At 35.6% G+C, this 18144-nt stretch overlaps 1 protein-coding gene across 2 annotated transcripts in view; it reads left to right on the top strand.

Annotated features, from left to right (window-relative positions):
• Window positions 1-18144, top strand: part of smoc2 (SPARC related modular calcium binding 2) — a 42294-nt gene that overhangs the window by 16044 nt on the left and 8106 nt on the right. The window contains exons 2-9 of one of the 2 annotated variants that reach the window (XM_016533592.1): window positions 632-794; window positions 3921-4027; window positions 4642-4741; window positions 5537-5581; window positions 8244-8327; window positions 8425-8496; window positions 13592-13778; window positions 15567-15649. In XM_016533592.1, the coding sequence (XP_016389078.1) occupies window positions 632-794; window positions 3921-4027; window positions 4642-4741; window positions 5537-5581; window positions 8244-8327; window positions 8425-8496; window positions 13592-13778; window positions 15567-15649 (841 nt within the window). The remainder of the gene's footprint in view (window positions 1-631; window positions 795-3920; window positions 4028-4641; window positions 4742-5536; window positions 5582-8243; window positions 8328-8424; window positions 8497-13591; window positions 13779-15566; window positions 15650-18144) is intronic. The other variant, XM_016533593.1, reaches the window with a different exon arrangement.

Below are 18144 nucleotides of genomic sequence, written 5' to 3'. Positions count from 1 at the left end.
TTACTTTCGACTTAAAAAAAAAAAAAAAAAAAACGGGGCACTGGAAAAATTTCTATTAGTATAACATAATACTTGAAATTGCAAAATGCACCAAAATAATGAATAATTATGCTGCCTGCTAAGATACTTTATTTGGGACAAAGATGTCATCAAATAATATATCCTTCATGGTGATCGCAACAAGTAAAATGAAAAACTAACAAATTAATTAACAAAATGAACAATTAATAAAAAAAATTTTTATATACCATTATAAATAAATGTTTATAGAAATATAAACTACAATATATTTATATGCATTTATATAAATAGAAATAGAATTAATATGAACATATATATTAATAATTATTCATATATATATATATATATATGTTAATATTTTTAAATATAAATAAGAATTGATATAAAATTATATTACATTTTTAAAAGTTTAATAAAACTTTTTATAACTTTTATAAAATCTAAATATATTATAATTTTAAATATTACATTGAAATGTAATTTTAAGTGTAAAAAAACTGTTTATTTAAATGAAAATTATTATTTTACCCAATATTTCTGTGCTATGTATTTTTATGCTCACATTCTTAGCTCAGTAACTAGTAACATCTCTTTCTGTCCATCTTCACAGTTTCTGCGTGTGGAGCAAGATAAAGAATGCAATATGGATTGTTCCGGAGCTCCTCGCAAGCCTCTGTGTGCATCAGACGGACGGACCTTCAGTTCCCGCTGCGAGTTTCTCCGTGCAAAGTGCCGTGACCCTCAGCTGGAAGTCATACGAGGGTCATGCAAAGGTCAGAGTTCACCAATCAAACGCGAGCCGCTGCTGGTTGGCCTGATGCCCTTTGTGGGTCAGGGTCGAGGCGGGCAGGGTTAAATCCATCTAGGGATAAATTATCTTTCTTTGACGAGACAGAGCGGGATTTTGCAGAGTACAACACATTGTCCTCTATGACATTTCAAATTGTACTCTTAAGAGGCGTTCACACTAACAGTGATCTGAAGCGAGTTGATGATTTGAGGTGACACAAATGATGCAGATTCAACTTTGCTCCTGATTGTCCTTATGCATCTAAAATAAAAAAAAAAGTTTGAATGTTTAATGTTTTGAAAAACTTTAATTAATTAATTTAATTTTTAATTTTAAAAATTATAAACATATTTATAAATGTAATATTTATTTTAATAATATATAGCGAGTTGATGATTTGAGGTGACACAAATGATGCAGATTCAACTTTGCTCCTGATTGTCCTTATGCATCTAAAATAAAAAAAAAAGTTTGAATGTTTAATGTTTTGAAAAACTTTAATTAATCAATTTAATTTTTAATTTTAAAAATTATAAACATATTTATAAATGTAATATTTATTTTAATAATATATTCAATGTGATATATTATTAATAATATTATATATTAATAATATATTAAATATAGTTACATTTACACATTTAATAATCATTCAATTTAATACCATAAATTAAAATTTTGGCTCTGAAACAGTTTTACTTTTCTGATGATGTAACCGAGGCCACACTGGCAGAATAAAAAATCATATGAACCAGTAATGTTATAGCCTATCCAGTTAAACCCTGACAGACAAACTTAAGATCCAGTGTGGATTATGAATGCCATTTTATGTTTTCTATAAAATCACTCTATTTGGAATGCAAATGAAATAGCAAAAGCGTAGCAGTATATAAAAATATACAAAGACTGGTAAAAATTGGTGCATTTTCACAAAATCCATAAATTGAGAAACATCTTTGCTAAGATCTTGATGGGGATCTTGCCTGTGTAAAAACAAATGTACAGTAGTGCATTCATACGTGTAAGAGATCGGTGGTCATTTGTATGAAGGGAGGGGCGAACGCCATCAGTAACCACAGAGGTCAAAGGTCAAACGGCTCACAAACACTCTCATTGTATTAGGCTCGGCAGGAAGACTCTCGTGCCCTGTACACTTTTCTGCTCTGAGCTCTCTTTCTTTCTGTCTTTCTGTCTCCCGCTCACTCTTTCTTTCCCTACTAGTAAGCACAATGTGTCATTCTTACATCGGGATTAAAGAGGGTGTGAGAAATAGAGAGAGAAGGGAAAGAGGTACAAAAAGAGGATGAATTATGTTCCGCTAAAATGAGAGTGAAAGAAAACCAAAAGGGAAAGATTAGATTGGAAAGGGAAGTACATTCAGGGATCGTGCAGCTGTGCACAAACGTCAAAGTCGAGAACAGTTTATTTCAGCACTCTTTATATGATTTGTCTCTCAAATTTGAACTGAATTGAGCTGGATAATGACATTAATTCTGAACCGACTCGAGCTGAATTGCCTTCTGCAGAGCTACTTATTGACGTTCATCTGAATTAAGAACTTTTCATGACCGATGAACTTGACACATTGACAGTTATTGAACTAAATTTAGCTGAGTAATTACACTATTATCTTCTCTAGAGCTGACTTACAGCTTAAACTGCTTTTTTCATAATTAATGAATTTGACAACATTAAAGGTCCTTGCACACTGAGTCTGAAATTTTCTTAGGTTTTTTCGTATTCGTCATCCTTTCCTATCAAAATGCTTGCTACGGATGCGAAAACGCAGAAAATCGAAACTGGTCCGATTTTGTTCATGACGGACGAAAGTTTCAGAGGCAGTGTGTAAACGTGATTGACACAACATGAGGTCGTATTTATTTTTTAACATGCTAAAATTTCAGACTCAGTGTGCAAAGACCTTAACGCTGTCATTTTTCTGTTTTATTAAGGTAAAGCTGATTTAAAACAATCTGTACTTCATAAAGCGTTATATAAATAAATGTAACCTGACTTGACACTCTAATAGGCATAACATACATAATGCACACAAACATTGGGTAAAATGGCTAATTTTAAGTACTATATTTTAGTGATTTTTTTTTCAGAACTGAATGATACAGTACATACATAGGTTAGCATTTACATCGTATACCATCCTTTTCACTGAGTTCCTTGCTTATCCTCTCGTGCCATCCCGGACTAAAAGTGTTTTAATGATTTGCCCAGTGGAGAGAGTGAGTTTATGTCTCCACTGAGGTCTGGAAGATTTTCTGCCCAGCTGCCACAACGACATCCACACACACACTCACACATAAATGTACATACAGATGCATTACAACCTGCTGGACACCATCAGCTCACACAGACTTAACACAGAATGACAGAGCGAGATCTGCGATAGTTTTACCACTGGACTGGTATAGAGATAGTGATGACTCCAGTAGGACTGTTGGTCTAATTCCCAACCACACACAGGGATCCAGCACTTCCGAAACATCTTGAATTATTCTGTGTCTGAGAGGTCACATGTCACTGCAAAAGAAACCAAGTCTTATTTCCTGCTTCATTTTCTTTCGCCATTACCATTCTTTCATTTCCTCTAAAAAAAAGAAAAGAAAAAACACCCGTGCCACATCAGTCAGAGAGAGAACGCCAGAGGACTCGCCTGTCGGTTTGAATTTAATGCACTCGCTCTCTGCAGACTTTCTGTTTTCTATATTACACTGACACGATGAGCAGAATAGTGACTGTGTGCTTAAAGTGGAATAATGGGAAATAAAGTTTAAGTTTATATATAGAAAAGAGGATGGACAGAGTTTGTGAACAAATGAATCATCAAGTTTATAGTACTTTTCAAGATCTCCAAAGCAGACGTGTCATGCATTTTTTTAAGAGGGCTCCAGTGGCAGTCCTGACTCACTGTTAACTACTTAGCTGTTTGATAATCAGGATAATAAGGATAAAGAACATTTTCAGTTCACAACAAATTACCTATGAATTGACTGACCAAATTAAGACATGAGAATGTATTATTTTTGCCATACAATAACATGGATGGTTATATAGTTTGTCAGACTTGCTGGATTTACCTGTGTTGTGTCTCCAGATACGTCCAGGTGTGTAGCAGAGAAGAAATACACAGAACAGCAAGCCAAGAAACTCTTCCCACAGGTGTTCGTTCCTGTCTGCAATCCTGACGGAACCTACAGCGAGGTATGAGATGAATTATATAACGATAAAACAATAGAACGATAGAACGATGGACGGACAGACGGACAGCCAGCCAGCCAGCCAGACAGACAGACAGACAGACAGACAGACAGACAGCCAGACAGACAGACAGACAGACAGACAGACAGACAGCCAGACAGACAGACAGACAGACAGATAGATAGATAGATAGATAGATAGATAGATAGATCAAGGAAAATTTTGAACGATAGATGGACAGACTGATGGATGGATGGATGGTTAGATAGATAGATAGATAGATAGATAGATAGATAGATAGATAGATAGATAGATAGATAGATAGAAAGATAGATAGATAGAGGAAAATTTAGAATGATAGATGGATAGACTGATGGATGGATGGATGGATGGTTAGACAGACAGACAGACAGACAGACAGATAGATAGATAGATAGATAGATAGATAGAGGAAAATTTAGAACGTTACATGGACAGACTGATGGATGGATGGTTAGACAGACGAACAGACGGCATATTGTAGGATTTTACACCTTTAACAATTTCACTGTCAGATTTCTCAATTTTTCTGCCTCTCTCTGTCTTTTTTCTTGATCTCTGCTGTATTTGACTAACAGGTTCAGTGCCACAGCTACACTGGTTATTGCTGGTGTGTGACACCCAGTGGCAGACCCATCAGCGGCTCAGCAGTAGCCAATAAGAAACCTCAATGCCAAGGTACCATACTTCTACCTCTGCTGTGTTTTTCATGCCTTTATTCTACTCCGTGCTTCAGTCACATCTTCTTTGTTTTCAAAAGAGATTTTCACATCATGAATAGTACTCGGAAGTGATTCCAAACAGTGATTACACAATCTCAATGTTTTGGCACATTATAGTTGTTTAGGAATATAAATCAACAGAGAAATGCAGAAACTCAGCGTCTAAGCCAGTGATAGCACTGAGAGATGCCGGAACAGAGCTAATCCTAATCTACAGAAACGTTCCAGCATAACAATACCACATAACCGAAGCCACATGCAGTAAACTAGCATAGCACTGCATTAAACACACACTCACGCACAAAACTGAAACTCAATCACTGCAGGCCATGGGTTCCTGGATCATAACATTGTTGGCTTGGCTTTAACCACAGCTTCACTAGAAAAGGACCAATTAGATTTAATTGCACATGCAACAGCTTAATCAGTTAGGTCTGGGGGAGCATCACAAAACAAATGTGCGTTTGGCAGGCGAAGCGCCCAACTCAAACATTCTTGCTCTTTTACTCCAAGAGAGTGTCATATGGTTTTTACCCCCTGCAACCTCCATAACATTATCATGTTCCTCTGTAGAGGTTGAATGCATAATTAAAAGCGTAAGTAATTTCAAATTACCCATTCCTGGAAGACTTGCTCTGATCTACAGGACACATTTGAATGTTATAGTCCAGTTAAGAATGAACTAAATTCTAGGTGTAGATTTGCTAAAATCTTAGTGTGAGTAACCTGTGATTGTCCTGTTGATTTTCAGGGTCCAAGAACGGTAAAGTGAATCCGAAGGAACCAGGAAAATCAGGTAAAAACGGTTTATTTTGATATGGTAAAGACTTTCATGATTGACAATCTGTACTGGCAGCTACGTTTTAATGTGTGTGTGTGTGTGTGTGTCTGTACTGCGAGTTACGGCTTGCCATTCTAATATTTTGTGAATTGAGAGTGCTGAAGTTGCTTCAGGGCTGAAAGTAAATGGTCGTATGTTGGAGTCGTTAAACAGGGAGACGCTGTAATAACAGCCTTTGCTTTTCACAGTCGTTAAAATGAAATCGAAGGGCTTCACAGTTTTGTCATAGCACTGCAGTGAACATTAACCACTTTACCTGGACATCATTTCTCTTCTTTCCAGATGAAGAGCTTTCTCATGCACTACTAATGGCACTGATTCCCTCCTTTTAAGAAACAAAACAGACCACCTGATCTCCAGATAATCACCCTTTTTTTTTTTTTGGTCTTTTTTTTCCTCAGTTTTAAGTTGAATGTCTTTTTCAGTTTAAACAATCAGCTATGGGAGATGTGAAGGTTTTTGTTGAAGTTTATTTTGTAGATGTTTTACCTCTTCTAAAGTGTGTATTGATTAAAAATGATTTTACTTATGAAATGTCAAATTTCCAAGTATACCTATTAAAAAGTTATAACTGTAACTGTAATATAATGGAAAATTTAATCATGTTCAGTCGCCAGAAAAGCTGGTATTTTGCTTTCCACATCATTTCAAAAACTAGCAAGCTGCCTCAAAAATCCTTACTAGGTTATATATATATATATATATATATATATATATATATATATAAATGTTTGGATATTTGTAAGGAAAAAGAAGATAAACATATTGAGGAAGAAAATACATTTATTGCAGTGAAGCGTTCCAAATCAGTCACTTATAAGATCCCATGATGGTTAGGATGCTGCCTTAGAATGCAGCTCACTAGGTTTTGGAACAGATCCATTGTCAGAGGTGTGGCCTGGTCAGTAGTGCACATAGCACAATGATGACCTGGCTTTGCGTCTTGGGTCATTTCCCGATCCCACGCCTTCTCCTTCTTCCCACCATTTCCTGTCGCTTTAGGGCTGTCCTATCAAATAAAAGGCAAAAAGCCACAAAAACATAGAAAATCATTGATGTGTTGAGCTACACTGAAATTTTAGAGTCATATAAATAACAGGGTCGAATCTCGTAATACTTTATCACTTCATCAGTGTGCTGACAGTGGCTGTTCCCCAACTTTTTCCCAAAGATGCTAGTAGAGAAAAACACACCAAAGGAGAGAAGGGGCAGTTGATGACCTCTGATGAGTTAATGGTGACCCTGCTGAGGTTAACCACACCTGCAGCTCTCAGCATTTTAGATTCCTGTGGCCAGCGTCTAGAGATGTTCCTTCATCCCCGTCTGCACACATAACACATATGTCCGCTTTCTTGCATGCCTGTTCTGCAGATCACTAAAATCTGAACTAAACTAAAACATTCGTTTTTTTTTTTTTACAGGGAAGGCGGCTTATTTTTGCAAACAGTGTCCAAAATTCATGTTTTGCCAGCCATACATATTTCTTACCAGTCATGAAAATTTATTTTGCATTGTTTTTTATTTAGAAATACATTATTGTTCTCATCAATTATATATATGTATGTATATATGACTATATACTGTATATATATATGACTTCTTGACTATATATAATACTTCTTAAGATTTTAAGACCAAGTAAACCCAACCAGTATCGATATGGAAAAAACTTTTACTCTTCCTTCTGATCACACTACAAAAAAGTTAAGTTCTTTCTCAGTATTTTTGTCTTGTTTCCCAGTGCAAATGTCATTAAGATGTCTTGTTTTCTGAGAAATTGATCAGAATTAAGTGAAGTATTAAAACAAGATCAAATATCTGCCAATGGGCTCAGAAAACTCTACTTAATTCAATGGGGAAACAGATTTTCATACCCCTTTGGCAGATGTTTGTTCTGGTTTTAAACGAACTCACTTAATTTTGTTCAAATTCATGTTGCATCTCAAGTGTGTTGATTTAAGGTTATTTAGATGTTTGCATTGGAAAAGAACAGAAAAATACTGAGTAATACATGCATTTTTTTTGCAGTTCATGCAACATTTTTGCCATGACTTTATGATTTTAAAAGTACTGCTCCGAATTAAGACCTTTTTATGCCTTAATTTGTCAAAGGAATGGGGATTAAATGATAATGATAATGATAATGTTCAACAATTATCCAAAGAATAAGTCTTAAAAAGCCATGCATTGTGTTGTAAATCATTATAAAGTTGCTGAGTAACATTTTTCAAGTCACTTCAGCCAAATGTTACTCACATTTAGTGCTTGGCGAGTGTTAACTTTGGACGCTGTTTTGCGTATTTTTGTCACTTTTCAATTTTTGCATTTACAGACTTCTATATTTGAACTACACTGCTTTTTGTCATTATAAATGTGTGTTTTATGGTGTCAAGCAAAGAGATTGAATGCTTAAACTGTTTTTTTCTTTCTTTCAGTGAGTCAATTGTAACCACTAAACCTCCTTTAACCCTTTATCTGCCTGTTTGTTTTCTTCAGTTTATCCTCTTCCTCTGTTATATTCTGTCCCTCCATCTCTCGAATCTGTCCTGGCCGGGCAATGTGCAAATGCGTTACGGATCATGCGATGTGACTGTTTAGCTGACTCTCGTAATTGTAGTTTCCTTGCAAATCTTCTCCATTCTAAATGCAGATCCGCCAACGTTTTTCGTAGTGGAAACCCAGCCGTCCGCTGATGAGGAAGGTGAGTGCCAATGAAGCCTTTAAATGCCGTGTAGGTTGAGCGCTCACTAGGGTTTGAGACAGAACTAATGTTTTGTGCATTCGTGTGTGTGTTTTAGACATCATCTCTCAGTACCCCACACTCTGGACAGAACAGGTCCGCAGCCGACAAAACAGGACAAGAACACAATGTGAGTTACCGACAAACATCTGTTGTCACTTTTCAACACAAAATGCTAACAGAGCCAGACTGGTTTTGGTATTTAGGAGAAGACAGAAAATCGTAAAATGCTAAAATATCAGTGGACTTTGCAGTTTGAGTATCAACTTTGTCTCTTGATGTGTCTGCTGAAATAAGAAAAACAGTCAAACGAGACACCTGTTGACATACAGAATGATTATAGAGCTTTAAAGAGGACATCGGATGCAAAATTCACTTTTACATGGTGTTTGCATATAAATGTGTGGACACAACCAACCTACAATGAAAAAATCCATTCACTCCTTTTTTTAATCCCTAAAAAACCTAAACAGTCTCAATTAATGTCCCCTTTAAAACTAATAGGAATAGTATAGATCAGATATCTTGAAACTGAAATAATTGTATGAGAATTGTCATATTGAGTTCATATTCAGATCTCAAAACTTTTCGCAGACTTTTTGTGACATTTTAGATGCAAGGCCCTTAAACAGAAGTCTCCATCTGTTCTCAATTTAATCTCATTACTGTCTAGGAGAAACAATTGAGCAATTAAAGAAATCTGATTTTGTAATTTCCTTTTTTATGGCCAATTGATAGTCCAGATCATCTGATCTTTGAAGAATTTAATGAGAAATGATTGAGTGCATGATAAATACCTACATTTTAATTATGGTGTCTTGTCAAAGATCTATTCTGAAACTAAAGGAACCACATGGAAAATTACTAGGAGAAACATCTTAGAAGCTGGAGATCATTTAGTGTCATTTTTACTATCATTTGCATCCTATTATAATATTTATTAATATTTTGAATTAGCTTTTATTTTTTTTATTTCAGTTTTCGTTTTATTTTTTGTTCTAATTTTGTTATATGTTTTTGTCATTTTTATTAGTGTATATATATATTTCTATAGTTTAGTTTTAGTTTTACAAATCTAGCGTAGCGTTAGTTCAGGCAGGTCACGTTAGTCAAGCTCGCATCAGCTGACTCTCAGCTGATCCCCATCAACCTATGGGAATACGACACCTATCTAAGCATTCATATATAAGGTCCCTCAGTATTATCAGCAGTTTTCGCATTGCTCAATAGCTAATTACCCTCCTCCATCCCCAACTCCTCCTCTGTCAGTCAGGATTCAGCCTTCTGATTCTCCTTTGAATCAGACTAATTCTAAAATGTGTACATAACATTATTGAACTTTAACGATATCTGCAATACATTTATGTTGGTTCTGTTCTGTTTACCCTGGGGGGGTTATTGCTGCTCTCCCTGCTCTCATCCATGCTAGGCTGCATGGATGCGCAGGGAGTTCTTGCCCAGAACAGAACCATACCGCCAATCCAAACTGTATGCTAATTGTCAATCATCTTTGACGATAGTGGTCCTGACCGAATTACAGTTTTAGTTATAGTAATTTTAGTGTTTATCCTATTTCTTTTGATTAGCTGCCAGTGTAGCATTACTAATTTGCAATTTTTTAAATCTATTTTTTTATTTTATTTTTTGTTATTTTTATTATTCTATTTTATTTTCAATTACAGTTTCTTTTTTGTTTGTTTTTTTAGGGCTAGTTTTAGGAAACTAGGAAACAGTTGAGATATTTTACCTTATTTTTATTTATTTTATTTTATTTTATTTATTTTGTATGGTAATAGAAAGAGAAAGCAAAAAAGACAAAGACAGATGCTTATCTGTAAGTATTATGAAACTGTTGCTGTAGTTGCTCAAACACACACACACACACACACACACACACACACTCTCTCTCTCTCACAGAAGCACATATGTGAAGATCCAGCTCACTGTGGCACTCAGCCATATCTATTTTTTTATTTTATTTTTTGTTATTTTTATTATTCTATTTTATTTTCAATTACAGTTTCTTTTTTGTTTGTTTTTTTAGGGCTAGTTTTAGGAAACTAGGAAACAGTTGAGATATTTTACCTTATTTTTATTTATTTTATTTTATTTTATTTATTTTGTATGGTAATAGAAAGAGAAAGCAAAAAAGACAAAGACAGATGCTTATCTGTAAGTATTATGAAACTGTTGCTGTAGTTGCTCAAACACACACACACACACACACACACACACACACTCTCTCTCTCTCTGACTGAAGCACATATGTGAAGATCCAGCTCACTGTGGCACTCAGCCATTGCCTGACATGTTGATCTAATGAAGGAATCAACAAAGATGTCATTAAAACCCATCTGGGAAAAAATGACGACATGAACTCAGTAAAAAATCTAATTCTGATGACATTATTACAGAGTTTGTGTGTTTCTGAATAGACTCGTTTGTGTGTGTGTCTGTGTGTGTGTGTGAATAGCTTGATTGTAAAGACCTCTTGATTTACAATCAATAAAATGTCAGTGCAGTGCAGTGAACGCTGATGGTTTTGATTACGGCTGATTCGTTGAGGTCTAAAGGGTGATTAGCACTATTCAGAGACGCTCAGAATAGAATTGAACGAAAGACAGAGGCAAAGAAAAGATGTCTCTGGGTTAAAAAAAAAGAAGAGAAAAACCCATGGCAACATTTTCTAAAACAATGCTCACATGAAGCCAAAGATCTGACAACACCACAGAGAAATAGAGAGGGTAACTATAAACGGATGTGGGAGAGAGAATACCTTAGCAAACGCATAGCACTGCACTAAATACCACTCAAAACAGCTTAGCAACCACCCTGAAAACCTTAGCAACTGCATAGAAATGCACTTAAAAACACTCAGATCAGCTTAGCAACAGTGCAGAAACAGGGCTGCATGACTTTAAATGCATTTTTGTGATATATTTCAGTATATAGAGTAGTATATGTAATATCAGATACTAGTATTATAATATTACAGTACTAATATTTAACGCTTTAAAATCACTGCATAGCAACACCCTGATAACCACATAGCAAAACACTACAAACACTAGTCTATGTTCACAATGTCAGCTTTTGAGATTGCGTTCTGATTAGTCAGGTTTGTTCAGTGCACACGCTCGCCGACTGAATAAATTCTCTCATCATTCAATACATTCTCTCAAATTCTCTCATCACAAACAAGTGCAGATGTAAGTGCGATGTAAGAGATTTATTTCACAGTGTAGGCAGTTTCATCGATTATAAAACATTGCTTAAACACGCTAGACTGAAGTCAGTGATCATTTTCTTTGATAATGTAAATGTTCTGCGTGACTTCTGTATATAATTTATTCGCTGTATGAATAACCGAAATGTATGCGTTATAATGAGCTTACAATATGTTTTATTAAATCATAATCAGTTTAAATACAAATTCAGTCGTATTAAAACTATTTTATGACATGACATCCATATCTAGCAGCCTACTTTCCTAATAAGATACAGTGTGCGTAGTTAATAGAATACACTAACATTAGACTACTTTTAGCCTGGAGTTTGTTCACCCTTCGTCTGTGACTGACAACCATATTTTGTGCTGCCACAGAATACATTAGAAACCACATATCATCTCTCCCTCTCTCTCTCTCTCACAGACACACACATTTTTTTTTAAAAATAATCTTGCTTGCATTAGATCAGGCGGCTCAAAGCATTGCTGGAGAGCTGTGTTGTGGCACATGAGATGATTGGTTCCTGATGCAGAGAAATCTCATGGCTCAAAGGTTGTGCTCCATATGGATCATTCATGTGTTTGGGGCTGTCGTTGTGTCTCTTGGAGGATTGAAAGGAAGCGCTAAGATGCCACTGTTTTGCCAAAACAATGTGTTTTATGCAGCGATTCTCTGCTCAAGGTCACTATCTTCATTCAAAGACACAGCAAATGCAGGCACCCAGAGACAATGTGTAAATATTTATGCTGGTCGAGCAGCAGGAGCCCTGTGCAGTCTTTAACTTCTTAATGTCATAAACATTCCCGCAGGCTGCAGATAAAGCACAAGCTCTCACTTTCACTCTCTCTGACTCTCTTACCCCCTCCAACATGCTGTCCATCCATCTCTGCACGGCTGTGTCCAAGGCCTCACCGTCCAGTCAGTCATTGACTTCATAGGCAGCGTTCTTGTATGAAGGCCCCATAACATGAGCTGAAACGAATTCAAATGAGCTTTAGAGATAACCATGGATATTTGATGAATGTAATGCTTATTTCTCAATATAGAATCATAAGTTATAAAAATATATGCATTTAATTAATTTGTTCAATTAAATTTAATGGATTCAATTCAAATTTGATTTAAATGTAATTAATTTAAATGTATTATTAATTCTTTCAACATCAGACTTAATGCAATGCTTAATTCTCAGTATGAATGGAATTGCAAGTTGAAAAAGTAAAATAAAAAACAATATATGTATTTAATTGATTCGTTCAACTTTCATTAAATGTGTTTTAATTCAACTAAATGTAACTACTTTAAATGTATTATTAATTGTTTTAATTAACATCAGACAGCATACATTCCTTTAACCAGATGAATCACACTCACAGGATCATGAGATATCATATTTAATAAATACAATGCTTATCTATCAGTATATAGATTTCTAAGGTTTTTTAATTGACATTTTATACATTGATTTGCACAACTGCCAGTTAAGTGTAATTAATTTGATTAAAATGTAATAATAAATGTAGATGTATTAAAGATTTATTTATTAACACACACACACACACACACACACATATATATATATATATATATATACATATTATATAATAAATAAAAATAAGATAGAATAAACATTTTAATGTAATTCAATTTAAATTTATTATAAATTCTTTCAACATCGGACAGCATCCTTCCAAAATCATGGAATTAGATATGTCAAACATTGGATTTTTTGGAACTTTTTTTTAGATTTCAGAAAAAGCCTGTTATATTCTAGTCCTCACAAGCTATTGTGCATTGTCTTATGTACTACTTTTATGGAAATTTTAAGGAGAAGTTACTTTTTGGAGCTTGACAGCTCCTGGTCACTGTCTCCTTTCATTGTACAGAAACACAGATGCTTGGCTTCTTTTCACCACAGAGAACACTGACACTTACTCACTCATATTGTGTCTCCTGCAGTGTTTCACTCCTTTCCTCTGCCTCACTTTACCTCAGCGACCTCGTGTGATCAGGAGCAGCTGTCAGCACAGGAAGAAGCACGACAACATAAAAACGAAGCGGTTTTTGTGCCGGAATGTGTTCACGGTGGCCTCTACAAACCCGTTCAGTGCCATCCCTCCACCGGGTACTGCTGGTGTGTCCTGGTGGACACTGGACGACCCATACCTGGAACATCCACAAGGTAATAAACTCAATATAGGATTTTTTTTAAAGCACAGTACATAAAAAACAGGTGAAAAGTACAACTAATAGGATATTATTTATACAATGCATTTTAAGGGAATAGTTCACCCACAAATGAAAATGTAGATGAGGTTGTTTTTTCATTGGAACAGATTGGAGAAATGTTGCTCACCAGTGGATCATCTGCAGTGAATGGGTGCCGTCAGAACAAAAGTCCAAATAGCTGATAAAAACATCACAATAATCCACACGACCACAGACCATCAATTAACATCTTGTGAAGCAAATAACTGTGTGATTGTAAGAAACAAATCCATTAATAAGCTGTTTTAAGTTTAAAAGGTTGCTTCTGGCCAACATATGAGACCATAATCTATTATAACAATTCCTCCAATGAAAAAGCCCATCCACTGTTGTCCTCTTCAACATCCATCAACATATTTGTTTAGAACTCTTTTGGACTGTTTTTGCTTGTAAACGGTGCTTGATCTGTGCATATTTCTGTCTCGATTCAGGTGAAACTATTTTTTCACTGGAGAAAGCAATATAATAGATGACTCATATTTTAGCTTGAAGCAACAGTTTGAAGTTAGAAGCGTTGCTTTTCACTTCACAAGATATTAATTGATGGACTGGAGTGGTGTGGATTATTGTGATGTTTTCATCAGCTGTTTGGACCCAAATTCTGACGGCACCCATTCACTGCAGAGGATCCATTAGTGAGCAAGTGATGTAATGCTAAATTTCTCCAAATCTGTTCCGACAAAGAAACAAACTCATCTACATCTTGGATGTCCTGAGAATGAGTAACTTTTCAGCCAATTTTTATTTTTAGGTGAACTAGCCCTTTAACATCAGCTTTAACAAAATGTTATTTTAAACACTTTAAAATGCCTCTGGCGCCTCCAAGAAACAAATCCGTCCTTATTTAGTTGCCAGAATACAACTTAAGCAGTTTGTCTCTATTGAAAGGAAAAACCAACCACTTGGCTTTTAAAATGGTAAGTGCCAGTTGACCTGTTCAGTACAGTACATCTAATATACACCCGGGGCAGGTCTCATTCTTTCACTTACTATGGGGTACAAAATTGAGCTTTGGAGTCTCTCAGGGGCCAGTACTTGGCCTAATCTCATTCAGTCTCTTTTAACATTTCGAGTGCAGCTTTCTGCTCTGCAGTCGTTAAGAAAAGCTAAATATACCAGCAAATTATTCTGATTAAATACTCATCTGCTAACAGGTGGGCTGCTCAACCGGCCCAAATCTGATCAAGAAACCTGGCAGAATGACAAATCATTGTGAGTGTGTTTGCCAGGGGTCAGTGACACTCTCTGTATTCAGAGGCACATTTAATGAGCTGCAGGGGTGTTATGGAGCGATGCTGTGGATTTCTGACCATCACTGAATGTGGTATTGAGTTAACAAAGCCTCTGGCAGTGTGCCAAACAGCGCATTAGAGCACGCATGGAAGTGCTACCTTCCCATCAGCCTCCTCTCTCTCTCTCTCTTTCTCTGTTATTTGGGCAGGTCGCCTGGCAATGATTGGAGCACATTTATGTATCGTACATATCATATCATTATTATTTTGCAATATACATCACAATGGTGAAGAAAAGATAATCTGTATTCAACATTATGTTATTTTGGTCTTTGTGCTATTTAAAACAAAATCTAAACATTTTTCTTAGCATTGGTGGAATGTTTCAGCCGTTGGACTCACCGTCTAACAATAATGCTTTGTATTCACTCTCATTCCTTCTCTGTTTTTTCTTCTCTCTCTTGCTGTAGATTCGAACAGCCAAAATGTGATGGAAACGCCAGAGCCCATCCAAACAAACCAAAGGACCATTACAGGAGCAGACACCTGCAGGGTGAGCTTAACTGTGTGCTTATGAGCGGATGCGAAAATATTGTGCAAGGTTTGCTGGAGAGTGACTTAAAAATAGCAAGAGGACCAGAAACAAAGCTAAAAAAAGGAAAACAACACCTTTTTACCAAAGAGGACCTCAAGGAAATAAATAAAAATTAAATTGAATAGGTGTCTTTTAATAGGTGCACTACCTGTTGTTTGGTTCATTTTGCTAATTTGATATCACATTTCATACATGCAAAATGCACAAAGTAAACATAAAAATGTCTGTTTATGCATCTATATGTTTTTGCATGTGAGCTCAGGTATGTGTGTGACATCTAGAGTCTAAAACCATCTCCTGGTTTCCCACGACCCTACGGTCCGCATAGACGACAGATGTTAACAGATCATCTCAGTGAGGAAAGGGGAGGTAGAAAAGATAGATTACAATAGATAGCACGAGCCTAGGAGGATGACAAGGAGGGATGAGTGTGGGGGAGTGGCTGTGGTGAAGAACAGAGGAAAAAGGAGTAGAGGGCAAAGATAAAAAACTGCAAAAAGGAAACAAGGGAGTAACTTCCATTTCCAGCATGAATGAAGTCGTTGATTAGACTCAAAATAATAGGAGTTGCAATATTCCATCCCACTACGTGGACTAGGTGATATGTTGAATATTTACATATTCAATATTAGTTTATATAAAAAATAAAGTCAGCTAGATTTTTTAAAAGAAATTATTACTCACATTAACATTAACACAGTAAAGACATTTATAATGTAAAAAAAAGTTTTTCATTTAAAAAAATATATTTTACTTCAAGATCCTGAAAAATTCACTGCTTCCACAAAAAATTAAGCAGCGCAAATGTTTTCAATTTTGGTAATAAAAAATGTTTCTTAAGCAGCAAATCAGTATATTATATAAATGTATATATATAGAAAATTGAAAACAGATATTTTACATTTTAATAATATTGCACAATAAATGTAGCCTTGGTGAGCATCGGAGACTTTTAAAAACATTAAAAATCATTATGACCAAAATTTTTTGAACAGTAATTCATAATTAATGAACAACGACGAAAATATTAATATCATGATTTTAAAGATTTTACCACTAGCATGTGTTACCTTCACTTCTGATTCATTCAAATTAGTTCATTTTAGAGCAAATGTATAAATATGATATTATTATACTATTGCTCAGACATAATATCCACTTTTACGAAAATATAATGTGCTGGTACCGTGTTATTAGTTGGAACAGTACACTCTAAAAAATGCTGGGTTGTTTCAACCCAACTTTGGGTCAAATATGGACTAACCCAACTTTTGGGTTAAAAATTTAAAATGTAGCCCAATGGTTGGGTTAGTCCATATTTGACCCAAAGTTGGGTTGAAACAACCCAGCATTTTTTAGAGTGTACTCTGGCATTTAAACATCTACCATGATTCTGAATAATTGTAATGCATGGTATAAATACTATGGTATTACAGTATCATGGTATTTACTAACAAGAAGTACCCTGTGTACTTCTAAGATACCATGGAAATACCATGGTAATTTTTGTTAGTGCAAGTACATAAGAAATGCTTTTGTGCTTTGTCCCAAATAACAGAATGTGTAGTAACCCTGGTCAGACTTTGACTAATAGGATTATCTACATACTTTAATTAAGATTACGTGGTGAAACAGGCTTTTGAAACAGTGTGTGAGGTGTGAGAATGTGTGTTACTTTGCTATATTTTTTTTGGAATCAGACAACACCTCCCTTTGGAAATGTCTTCAAAGGTGAAGGGATTCATAAATACGTTTGAAAGATTGCTCAGTGAGGGAGTGACAGTCTTATCTTTCATGAGCTTATTAATTGTATGCTATCACACTGATTTATGTAACAATATGGAACATTTTAGAGTGTCAAAAACCAACAAACACCACAAAAAAAATCACAGAATTCATCAAATCATTGCTAATACTCACTGATGTTGGTGTTGATGACGTCCCTCAGCATGTTGTCACTTCCTGGATGATGATGTCATCAAGGAACAAACTTTTATTATTTAAAGGGGTCATATGATGCTTTTTTAAAGATAATTATTTTGTGTATTTGGTTTAACAGAATATGTTGACATGCTTTAATGTTCAAAAAACACATTATTTTTCAAATACTGCACATTATTGTAGGTCCTCTATGCCCCGCCTCTCTCAAACGCTTAGTTTTCTACAAAGTCCCTCCTTCCCACAAGCGCAGTCTGCTCTGATTGGCCAGCTGACCCAGTGCATTGTGATTGGCCGAACACCGCAAGCACTCGTCGGAAATGTAACGCCCCTTACCATAATTGCGAGCTTCATATTTCAAAATAAACGTAAAGACAGAGCCCGAAAGGGGAACAGAGTCGCGTGACAGACACAGTGATGAAGCTGGTATGTGTTTGCAGTACACAAGCCACGGTTAAGACAGCTGACTCCACTGTGATGTGACCCTCTCTCTCTCTCTCTCTCTCTCTCTCACA

This window comes from Sinocyclocheilus rhinocerous, unplaced genomic scaffold (genome assembly GCF_001515625.1).
Source record: "Sinocyclocheilus rhinocerous isolate Xijiao unplaced genomic scaffold, SAMN03320098_v1.1 scaffold304, whole genome shotgun sequence".
Classification (NCBI taxonomy): Eukaryota; Metazoa; Chordata; class Actinopteri; order Cypriniformes; family Cyprinidae; genus Sinocyclocheilus; species Sinocyclocheilus rhinocerous.
Note: the sequence above shows the minus strand (reverse complement) of the source record. Positions and strands in the feature narration are given on the sequence as shown.